The sequence below is a fragment of the Halyomorpha halys genome, unplaced genomic scaffold, assembly GCF_000696795.3.
Source record: "Halyomorpha halys isolate HHAL.00 unplaced genomic scaffold, Hhal_1.1 Scaffold1025.1, whole genome shotgun sequence".
NCBI lineage: Eukaryota > Metazoa > Arthropoda > Insecta > Hemiptera > Pentatomidae > Halyomorpha > Halyomorpha halys.
Genome location: NW_027106735.1, coordinates 11,647 through 24,420, shown reverse-complemented (window position 1 = coordinate 24,420; position 12,774 = coordinate 11,647). Strand labels below are relative to the sequence as shown.

Here is a 12,774-nt window from a genome sequence, read left to right as displayed (position 1 = left end):
TTCACAATGCTTCTTCCAATAGTATTTTGCCACACCTGTAATTTCCTCTCCTGAGCTATAGTCAGTGACCATGCTTGGCATCCATAAGTGACCACTGGGCTAATGCAATTATCGAAGATCTGCCTTATGCGATCATTAAAGATTGTCAACTTTGTATGAAATACAGTTTATGATTATTGCCAAGTAAATGGCATCTAAACCTTGTGTATGTTATCTTTTACCTATCAACAGCAGTTCAAAGATTTAAAGATTCAGTTCTCACATGCCTCATAGTAGGTTCAGGTCCATATTGAACCTGGTGAGCCTCACAAATGGCTCATCTCAATTGTCTTGAGAGTATGTCACCTGTCACTCCTTATATTTCCTGAAAAAAGTCTTAAAAAAGTATTGTTGAACAATAATTGTGAACTGCTCTAGTTTATTTCAGTGAAAAAAAAAAAATGAGGCCTAAGAAATAAAAAAAAAAGAAGAGAAGTCTTGTAACTGGGTTTAGTTCCTTCTTAATAATAGTAATACTCATAAATAATTAATTATATTTGTTTTTTTTTCTTAAAGAGTTAGTATATATACTAAAGCTATAATGAAAAGTTTAAAACCTAAAAATTATATTGCTTTAAATATTAAATTAACTTACTAACAACTAGATAGAAGTAAAACTGTATTGTTAGATCAGCTGATGACAAATTAACCCTTGTATTATTGATTACTTCAGCATTTGGGATCATCTTCTGAAACTATGCAATGAAAGTAGAATGACAATTATCATAACCACTCATTATATTGAAGAAACCCGACAGGCTCATATTGTAAGTATTTTAGTAATAGCATCTTCATTTTTTATAAGTCTGTCAAAAACAATATATTTTTATTCTTTTATGTAGGTTGGTTTAATGAGAGAAGGCGTCCTCCTTTGTGAGGAATCTCCAAGCAAAGTAATGACTCAGCTTGGTTGTAATTCACTGGAAGAGGCATTTTTAGTCCTCAGCAAACAACAGGCTTTAACAAGTTTAACAAACCAGGTAATTCATAAACCTGAAATAGACTTAATGATTTGTATTTTATTACTAATTTTATGTTTAGCCCTTCAGTATATTATATTGCTGAATTACTTAGAGTATATTTATGAAGATTAATTTTTTATTCATCTGCTGTATATTATGAAATATGTTATACATTCTATTATATCTATTCACTTGTAGGAAGAAAATAAAATAAAAATTACGAAATTTAATAAGGTGTCATCTCCCCTAAGCAATAATGAGAGACTGTTTTCTTTTCCAAGATTTAAGGCAGAATTGATGAAGAACTATTTTTTCCTTTCAAGAAACCTTCCGTGAGTATATAACTGAGTAATGTGTTTTTTTTATCTATGTATATTTTTCATAAAGGGATTATGTATGGATATTCAATTTTTTCAGACTGCTAATATATCTTTTTGGTCTACCAATAGTGAGTTGCCTGATATTTAACATAGGGATTGGTTATGAACCAAATAACATAAAGTTTGGTACTGTTATTGATGATATTTCGTTTGATCCCCGAACTGGCTGTGAGAAACAACTGAAAGAACTTAATGAATCTTGTAACATGGACTATCTTAGCTGTCAGTATCTTCGTGAAATGGAAAAAACTAATCTCAACTTGGTAATTGATAAATTTTACTTCTGATCCTTTGTAAGAATCAATGCACCAAAAGTCATGAATTTATTTATTATTATATTTAATACGTTGTAAAAAATTTATTTTATGTGTTCATAGATGTTAAATTGAAAAATTTTATTTTAAGTTTTTTTTTTTAAAATAAAAAATGAATATTTTTTTTCATTACATCAACTTCAATATTTTTCAAGGTGTATTATGCTAACAAAATGTTGTTTTGTATTCGTTTATTTTTTATGTTTCCTGGGAATATCTTCAGCACTTCCTCTTCTCCATTTACTCATTGAAGACGTTTCGGACAATATCTCCATCATCTGGTTCACTCTGAATTCTTCCTATATTCTTTATCATCCATTCAAGGGATTTATCTTTATATGCAAAAATTGTCATATTCATATTTGTAGGATGCATATGACTCTCGTGCACTAGTCACTCTCTATTATTGGGTTTGAACGTTTTGTATTTGAGTTTAGAATCAAAATGTTCAATATGGCATTAAATTCTATTGACTATATCAAATATTAAAACTAATAAATTGAAAGGTAGATTATACCTCTTAAAAATAGAACACAGTAGATTCTGCCCCCTGGTCTGAACAGAAATCAGGACAAGTATTTTGAAGTTTCATATCCCTTTAAAATGTGGAAGAATGTGTGAAGTAATTTTCAAACTGGCTACTGACTTCCTTAAAATATATGTATATATTTCACTAGGCATGTTTTCGTGAAAAAATCCTTCATATAATTTTATTACTAGATAATTTTAACGACCTTTTGGGGCTCTTTTCCCCCTTCAGGAGGAGCCTTCTGAAAATTCTTCATCATCCTATAAAATATATATATATATATATACATATAGCTTATTTTCATTTTTGCTTTTTTTATTTATATTACAGGATTGTAACTACTGGAAAGGTAAAAAAAAAGTCAAAATTAATATGTATATTTTATAGAATGGTGCATTTCTCAAATAGTTCTAAAGAAATATTATGTAATAAAGAAATTGTAAAGAATTTTTCACAAAAACTAACTTAGAATAAAATGACATTTAACCTTTTAATATAAAAATATTGTGTAATATTTTTCATTATAAGTGGAAAAGATGGTCGGTTGGAGGGTGCAGTCAGCAAAAACCACCAATAAACAAAACATTATTTATTTATGCTGACGCTTCAATCTGAGTTTTAGGTCTTCATCAGGGTGCTTGCGGCTGAGATTCTTTCTAAACTGTTTGTTCCCCTGAGCATCTTCTCCACTTATTAATCTACGGTCAACTATCTACATCTCATTTTTCATTATATTTATGTATTTTGGTTTTTTATTTTTATTATTATTTTCTTTTAAATAAACCATGTGACTGAGATTTTCTGAAGAACAAAAAAAAAATGTTCACTGAAACTCAAATCATTACTAAATTAAAATTTTTATCAGATAGTATCATAATACAGTAGTATAGATCCCTTTTCTAATCAAAAAGGGAAATTAATGGAGAAGTGATGTATCTCAGTATCAATCCTTAATTTTCACTAGAACTTCAACTAAAGTTCTATATATATATATGTAGTTGACTGTAAAAATTTAAATATATGAAGATGGTTTGGGCTGCGGTCAAAAAAAGATCAAATAGTTTAAAACTATTTTAATGTCTGATGTTTCGCCCCACTTTGCAGGGCTTCATTAGGGCTAAAAAGATACAACAAAAAAACTGAGAATATTACAACAATAAGATAATTTAAGCTAGAATAAATATTATGTAAAAATATAGTAATAAGAAATTAGATATAAATAAAAGGAAGAAAGACATAAAATAGTATCAGTATAAAATAAACTTAAATAAACAATGATAAGAATAAAAAAATAAGTAACAATGGCAAGAGTAAAAATTTTAAAAAATGCGTAAAATATACAGTTAAAAAAGTACAGGAGACTTATGTAAAACAAAAAACAATACGGAAAAAAGAAAAGAAAAGAAGAAAGTAAAGATTAAATAAATGTCTTGAAAGAATAAATATAAATAAAAATAATAATAATGATAATAAATGAACAAAGAACAAATCAGGACCACCTACCTGTTCAAAGCGAACGGTTGAACAGAAGGCGACAATAAAGCGGAAGCGTGGTGGAGTGGGGAGGAGGTGGCCAGCCGTTTAACGGCTATATTTCTATTTCACATACGTCGCGTATACAGGAAGTAGTCATAAAGGTATGAAGAAAATTGAAAAATAATAAGAGAAAGATACAGAAATATGATAATAATAATAATAACTATAATAATTTTCTAATTTATGAATAACTAAGTAATATTAAAATGATACATATCATTACTAATAATATGAGTATATACTGAAGGAAATATAGTTAGGGTAGTTAATACAATATACAATAAGAGAAATGAAATTTATCTGGAAAGATTACTATAAATTGCTTGTTTGAATGAAAATTTAATGAAGAAAAGAGAGCAATCATATGATAATATTGTTTTTTGTATTTATTTACACATGAAATTTTATTAAATAAACGTTTTTTCTTTTACAGAGAAGATACGATTATTTAGATGAAGGTATGGAAGCAGTGAGAAAGAATGAAATTTGGGGATTAGCTTATTTTCCACCGAACTTCACAAGGAATATGGGTTTGAGAATTGAACTAGGAAAAGATGCTAGTTCTGATGCTGTTGATAACAGTTTGGTTGACATTTACTTGGATCGATCAAGTAAGTGATTTGTTTTTATTACTTTAAACAAATTAAATCTTTGCTCCCATTGAGGGCTAAAGAAGTCATTGCAATTAACATTTCTGTTGTCGTAGATAGGGTTATTGATGAATTGATCAACGAGAATATTAGGTCAAGTTTCAGAGCTTTTATAGAATCTCTATTTTCAAAATGTGGATGGCGTGAGAGGGCTTCTGATATTCCAATAAATGTAAGTATTTTTTTATCTTTTCCTGTTTGAGGACAGTTTTTACTCAATGAAGACAAAAATTAAAATTATCTTTTAATATTTCAAATTTATTACTTTTAACAAGCATTTTGGATGGTTCTTAGTAAATAATAGTCATGAAGATACAGTCATGAAAGTAAATAATTCAACACAATAATTGTAAATACACAATAAAAAAAAAATCAAAGTTTTAATTTTCAGACAAAACTTACAATGCTTTGTAGATCTTTTATGCTATAAGTGCATACATTGTAAAAAATTACCTAACTTATATCAAAGATACTTTCTTTCTTTTGTTGGTATTTATTAATAAGTAATGCTGGGAAATCAGTCATGTTTTGAGGATTTAATTTTTTATTTGTTTAATAATATTGAACTATTTATTTTTCTCCTAAATATTAATAATAATAAAAAAAATTACAAATGATATAGAAAAAATGACAAGAATTGGAGAAAAACTATCAGAGTCAATAGTTGTCAAATTTGAGTTATTAGTGCCTAGTATTTGAGCTATATGAAATTTTTCCATACAACTATTTATTAATTTGATAAAATAAGCGGTAGTCATTTGCATTAAAAAAAAAGGTAGATAGAACAAGAAGGTACTGGTTGCTCTGTTTTATTGGATAAAACAAAAAACAAAATATAACTGATTGTTTCCTCCCTATACTCTACAAATATTATAACTATACTATACAATTATTGTACAGTTGAGACCCACTTAACCGGGTCTCTGGATTAATCAATGATAAAAAAAAAATAAAGTGCTGAGAAAACTAAAAATTCTTCAAAATTCAGTACCAAAACAAAATTTAAAACTTAAATCAAGTTTATATTAATTAAGAAATTTATATTTTAAATTATAGTAAATTGGTCTAATAAATTTAATTTCATCACATATTTACATTCGCATCATCTATACGCTAATTTTTTAGTTATATTTTAATTTTTACCTAATATGTGGGTTAAATTAAATCAGACATTTTTTCATTTATACTCGGGATTGACAGGTTCTCCCAGTTAACTGGCAATGTTTCAGTCACAGCTAGGACCTAGAAGCAGGGTTCTACTCTGTAATACAAGTTAAACTGCAAAACGGAAAATTACAACACTAGTAGTATTTTAAATAATATAGATCAATTGCTATTCTAATAGTTAAAAAATATTAATATTGATTAAACTAATAACCAATATTAGGTAAGATAACATTGATGTTGCAGAAAAAACTGATTAATCATTATTTTTCTAGTTTAAAAAGCCAGTTTATGGCATCCTAAATCCAACATTCAGGGATTATGCTGCTCCTGCAATAGTTGTTGTGTATGTTAAAAAAATTTATGCTTTTCAATTAATTATCTAATATCAACTATAACCATATTACTTATTAAGTTAATTTTTTCAGTATACTCTTCAGCATGCCTTTAGTGTATGGAGTTGTAATAATTATTGAAGAAAAGAATTCTGGTACAACTGGGAGAAGTATAGCTGCAGGTAAAACAAAATTGTAATCTTGAAAAAATAATATTTAGAGTTTTAATTTCTTTTTCTGATTCATTTTTATTTATTTATACAGGAGTTAATCTATTAGAAGTACTTTTGGCCCATTCAGTCATACAAGTGTCTCTCCAGGCGATACAGACGTGCACTACTATGTTTATGATGTTTTATATTTATGAGTTTCAGTTTATGCGTCCCTTCCTTGCAACTATTCTTCTATTCCTTCAAGGAGTGACAGGAGTAGGCTTAGGTGAGCAAATCATAATACAATTTCTGAATATGAAAAAATAAATAATAATAACAATAATAAGGCTATTAATTTATAATTTTAATTTTTAAATTATTTTTTAGCTTTTGTGATTGCGATAGCTTGTGATAATCTTCCTATAGCAAGCGCCTGCTGCACATTTTCAGTTATAAGTTCTATCTTACTTGGAGGTAAACAAATGTTTTTTATAATATAGTCAAAATATACAGTTCATGCAAATATTGTTTTTCTCATTTTTGTTTTAATGAATATATGTTTCAACTAAATATTTTCTAATTATTGGCATTAATTATCTGTAATTATACAGTTATATATGTATATAAAATCATGGATATAGCATAAATCTCCCCCTCCCCCCCCAAAAAAAAAAGGAAAAATGTTGGAAAATAAATTTGTGCATCCATGTATCTTAATTTTTTTAACAGTAACATAAACTTCAGAAACTCTTCCTGGAGTGAAACTTGAATACAGTTAGTTTACTACAACAATTTCCTCCTGTGTCCACTAAAACTGATCATATAAGTATGGATTTATTTAAATATCTATTTTGACTGAACCTAGAATGCATATTAAGAACTGCATTGTATATTTTTACTGAAATGGGGTGTATACACCTGCTCGAAATTCAGCATGGTTGGGAAGTCGATAACTCTCACCAATTTTGGGCATATCTCAAAAGTTACATACATGGTTTTTGCACATACATGTAGTAGTATTAGAATAATTTATATTTATATCTTTTTCATCAACATTATCGTTGTTTAAATCAAGTTAACATATACTATAGTAGATTAGAGCACAATGGTTCAATGGCTGTAAATATTTCAAAACCTGCAGTAGTACAATTAGCTTGTTAGTAAATATTCAAGACACAAAAGCTATTGAAAATTCAATTTACATTTTTATTTGAGTGTGTGTAAATATCAGTTATATTTAATATAGTTTTGTTTTATACTTGATTATAGATTGTCATGTTTTCTTCTTTCATGACTGGGTATTGATTATATTATTCTTTGTAATATAATGATATTTTATTGTTGAGAAATTTAGCACTTTCAACTTCCATTAAGTTGAAAATTTAGGCTATATCTCAATATAATGCTTAATAATGAATTATATTTATTCACTACTTGAGTAATCATCATCCTGAGCTTTTTAGTCTATTAGTGGACCTTGGCTGCCTCAAGAATCACCTTCTGTTCTTCTCCCTACCCCTGAACGTCTGCCAACCAGTTCTTGATTCCGGAATCGTTCTGGTATCATCACTCACTTCATCTATTCATCATAGCTTCAGCCTTCCAACTTTTCTTTTTCCATTAGCTCCTATGCTTACAGCTTTTTTGTGGTTGAAGGTTCCTCTGTCCGTGCAACATGGGACACCCATCAGAGTCTTGCTATTGAGATATGCTTTACTACTTCCAGCTCCTTATGTAGACCAGCCAATTAGTGATAATGTCTGAATCACCATTCATTGTTTTTCTTGACTGGGTTTTATATCTTTCAAAGTACCTTCCGTTTGAAAATTATTAGTTCTCCCTCTATTTTTCTTCATGGTCCATGTTTCAGACCCATATGTTAGAACTGATCAGATAGAGAACTTTGTTCAGGATCAACTTTGTAGATTGTGGTGGTGAATGGCTTTTTATATTTTTCAGGATTCTATGATAGCTCTATTTAACAAGCTATAGGTAACAAGCCTTCGGGTTGCCTTTTGATTTATTTCATCATTTAAGTTTCTTTACTGAACTGAATATTTCTCAACTATTAGTTACAATTTTCGGAATCTACAATGAATTTCTTATCAGATATGAGTCAATTTCTCAACAAGTATCATTTTGATTTTTTAGTTTTGATATTTCTTACCATGTTTTTTTTCTCAAAATGTTTCTAAAGTTGGTTTCTTGTTTTAAAATAGTGATATTGGGGTGGAATGGGTATTACTGTTTTTCAAAAATTTTACTTTCTATTTTTTAATTTCTTTTTTGAGGGGTATTTTAGTCATAAAGATGTAATTATTAGAATATCCAGTGGACTAAAATTCTAAAACAACTCTTAAAAAAATAAGGAGTTTATACAAAATATATTATAAACACTTATACAGTTCAAGTCTAAATAGCATCATATTTTCTGTTCATATAATAGTTACTTTAATAAATAAATTTAAATTACTTTTAAAAATAATAAAATACTTAGATTTGAACTAATATAGCATATTTTAATATACCTATATAAACTTATTGATCCATTTTTGTTCTTGTTCCAGGAATGATTTGGCCTAGCCAGGGTATACATCCCCTCCTGAAGCCGATATCAATAGTAATGCCTATCACCCTCCCGGTGGAATCACTACGAGGATTGACGCAGAGGGGCTGGGGCCTCTCCTATCAGCCAGTATGGCTTGGATTTTTAACATGTATTTGCTGGACACTATTTTTCATTTTGATTGTATACCTCATTCTTAGAAAAGCGAAAGCTAAGGCTTTTCTTTCAAAGAAAATAAGGTGACTGTGATATCTATACTTTTTTTTCTTCCCAAAGATGTATATAATTAATAGCAAAAAACAATTATTATATAATTGTTTCTTTCGACTTTTATGAAATGATTGTTATGTTTGAGATTGATAGTACATTGATTGTTCTGTGATTCTATTTTTAAATTTTGTGGAAATGTCAAAAGAGGGTTACAGAAATTCTAATTGGACATTCTTTATTTTTGAATGTACAAAATACATTTTCTACTGAAGAAAAACTTTCTTATTAAAAATGTATAATAGTTTATCTCTGAGTTCAAATAAGTAGTCTATGAAGAAGCAGTTCCTACATTCAATGGGTGGTGTGAACTTCTATAATCACATAACGAGGGATGGCAATGAAATATTGATAGATATATTATGTGTGGAATATTGTTTGATATCAATATATTTATTATAATACATCACGATGATCTGAAAAATCTAATATATTTACAACTTAATCTCCTAAGGATAACTATGTTTATCCTATTAACTATGTTTTGTTGTCTTATACCCACGATACACTTTTCTGTTTCAGAATAAGGATCAAAACATTTTATTTATTCGGCATTACATTTAATATGCTTTAATATACAATGATACAAATATATTAATAAAACTTTCTGGGTTGCCATCCCTACTTATATCATTTAATGTGATGAAATTTATTTATTTTATGATAGTGTGTTAGTGATGCTATTGTTAATAAATGTATATATGAGATTGTTAAAAGGTGAAATTATTGTAACTTTATTAATAATTTATCTTTTTTGTGATTATCTATTGAAATATTTCTGTCAATGACTACACTTATTACTTTTTTGTAATATGTACTTGTTGTAGGGATTTAAAATAAAGTTACATTGTATGTATTTATTAAATGTACCAATATATATTTTTTTTTTTTATAAATAAAGTAAACTTTGTTACAAATTTCCTTTTTTCAATTCATTAATCCTATTCTAAAATAAGAATAGCATCAGTCATGAAAAATAATATTCATGAAAATAAATGGAATTTGGTTCAGGTGTGGTCAAATTAAACTCAAATTGTACATAAATTTACTATTTGAGTTTAATTTGCCCCCACTTGGACCAAATTCCATTTATTGATACACACGGTCAATCAGCAATCTTCCTTCGTGAAAGTAGTTTCAAATATGTTGTATTCTTTATTAATTTACAATATAATTGCAACTTTGCTGGTAATGCACAAAGCAAATTTGTTTTACTGGACTTGCATAATGTTGAGAATCTTAATTAAATTTTTGTAATCATCTTGGTTACTGGAGGCAACAAGATATTGCACAAGTGAATTAGAGTCATTATGAGTTGAAGAATGAAATATGTATTTGATATGTTTTATCAACTTTTACTGTGGGTATCTTCATTTTGTGTCTATTGTATAATTAACAGGATTTTAATAATTTTTTTGTCTTATTTGAATTTCGTTTGTGTAAACATAAACTAAGATGTGCTCCAGATGTCCAGGTCGGTCATAGGATAGTTTTATAAATAATTTACATATTACATACATAATTGAAATGACGATCTGTAGTCTAAAAGATTGGTGGATTTATTTTATTTTATTTATTCTTTTTTAAGAATGTAACACATGAGCTAATTGATCAATTATAAAATTTGTGAACAGTTTTATTTTATGGAACTTGTTTGTTATCAATTGTTATTCATGGACATGAAGCTTTCTGTTGAGAAAAACTGATATGGCTTGATTTTGTGATATTCGTTCTAGCCCTCTAGCTGTAACCTCAATTATTTTTATCACAATGAGATTTGCAATACCAATTTAAGCCTACTCCTTTGAAATTTTCAGTAGCTTTGATAAATACATATACTAAACATCACCGTAAATTTGATTTCATTTTTGTGATTATATTATTTAAAATTCCTTTGTTTTTTAAAAAAAAAAAAATTATGCAGTTAAAATTAGGGGTAGTTAGAAGTAATTGATGTGTGACTATTGTTGGGAGGTCTCTGAAATTGATGGCGCTGACTTCGAAACTGAAGCATGCAGACTAGACTAGGACTAATAATCAGTGACAAGAAGACCAAAATAATGTTTCTCATAAGGAAGAACTCATTCACAAAGAAATTATATAGTGAGAACACATCCTTATGAAGTAGTGAGTAGCTTCCACTACCTTGGAGTGACAATAACAACTGGACAAAGAAGAAGTAAAGAGTAGGGTTATGATGGGGGGAAACAGATTCTGTGGAGTTGGCTGATCAGTAATACCACAAAGTTCAGGATGTACAAAATGTTAATAAAACCTGCAGTAACTTACTTATAAGAAATCTGGATTATGAATAAGAAGACCACAGTCCTTCTGGATCAGTTTAAGACAAGGATATTGAGGAACATTCTGCGACCAATCTATGAAGATGGAATGTCACAGCATAGGAAAAATTATTGTGGATTTAGGGGGGGTTTATAAAAAAAAGACAAAGAGTATGTGTTTCTAATGGATGCCAACTGCAAACAAACCTTTGCCTCTAAATAAGCTTAAATTTTCATCGACCAGATGCCATAATTTTCCACAGCAAGCTTTTCAATGCTGAATACCATAGCGTTCCTTGTCCTTTGTGTTTAATTTTGACGATTAGTCCTAAATAAAATCCAAGCTTACATATCTGTTACTATAAGTAAATAACTCTCTCGTCACTTAACCTTTTTGTGCACTAAACCACACTCTGCTACCAAACTGTTGTGGGATCAGGAAAGGTTTTATAACAAAAGTGTGTGTTTCTAACGGATGCCAACGGCAATCAGCCCTCAGACAAAGGAAAGCCAAACAGTCCCATGTCTGAAGCGGGGTTGCCAAATAACAGTGATGTTTTATTCAAAGTTACATTTACAAATTGTTTAGGTTCAAAAGAACATTATTGATTACGAATCAAACAATAAAAACTTATTTTCCAGAAAAAAAAATGGGATCTATATTACAAATGTAAAGACCTGAATATCTCAGCCAGCTTCAGAATCCAGAGACTTGGTTGAAATGGTTTGGCCTCCTCTTTAGGATGGAAATTGAAAGGATGTCAAAGAGACTTTACAGAGGCATACTAGGTGGAAAGAGAAGAAGATTAAAACCTCAGGGCCACTGTTGCAGTAGCTTACTCCAAGACATATGGCAGATGAAATTAAAAATAATGGGAGTAACGGATAGAGAAAAATAAGTCGCATTAGTTGAAAAGGTCAGGGGCTACTATATATGTTTGTTAAGCTAAGAAAAGAGGAAATAAGTTACAAGTAATGTGTAAATATTACAGGTCTTCTTAGTTATTGTAACTTTTTGTTCTTGAACAAAAACTTGAACAATTTGAATAAGTATAAGATATTTTATTATCATTTATTTTTTTATTCAATCTCTAGGATTGGGTTTAATTATTTATAATATGTGTGTTTTTTAATTGATTTATTGACAAATTTATATTAAAAGGTCATAAAATGATAGAATTAAAGGCAACATCACAATTTATAGCAGTGCCAGCGCCAAATGTGCCCTTAAGTGGGCATAGAAAACATGCCAGGAGATAGTTGAAAAACTAAACCACATTAACATCCAGGTAGACCTGGCAAAAACAGATTGTGTGGTGTTCGCACTACAGAAAGCGAAGAAAACCAGACAACCTCGCATGCTCCAAGTGGCAAACTCCATACTAAGGCCTTCAAACTCCATAGTACATCTGGGCATTAAATTGGATCGTCTCATGACACTGTCAGGTCATTGCTACATGAAAACCAAATGAGTCCTTCTCAGATCATACCAGCTATACCACCTTTTATCATCATCCTCACTCTCACTAAGGCTCAAACTCATAATTTACAAAAATGCTCTACTCTTCACCCATCTCAGAGAAGGGACACATTTCCAT

The 12,774-nt window shown here is 29.1% G+C and overlaps 1 protein-coding gene across 1 annotated transcript in view; it reads left to right on the top strand.

Moving 5' to 3' along the window:
- The window catches only part of LOC106687915 (ABC transporter G family member 23), a gene marked incomplete in the record, with an annotated part of 85,194 nt that extends 75,584 nt beyond the window's left edge, over positions 1-9,610 (top strand). Inside the window, 11 exon segments of the mRNA XM_067045066.1 lie at positions 713-806; positions 882-1,019; positions 1,200-1,333; positions 1,419-1,644; positions 4,194-4,371; positions 4,467-4,582; positions 5,850-5,920; positions 6,003-6,091; positions 6,174-6,347; positions 6,449-6,535; positions 8,629-9,610. Coding sequence (XP_066901167.1) covers positions 713-806; positions 882-1,019; positions 1,200-1,333; positions 1,419-1,644; positions 4,194-4,371; positions 4,467-4,582; positions 5,850-5,920; positions 6,003-6,091; positions 6,174-6,347; positions 6,449-6,535; positions 8,629-8,870 — 1,549 coding nt within the window.
- Positions 9,611-12,774: the final 3,164 nt, after the last annotated feature.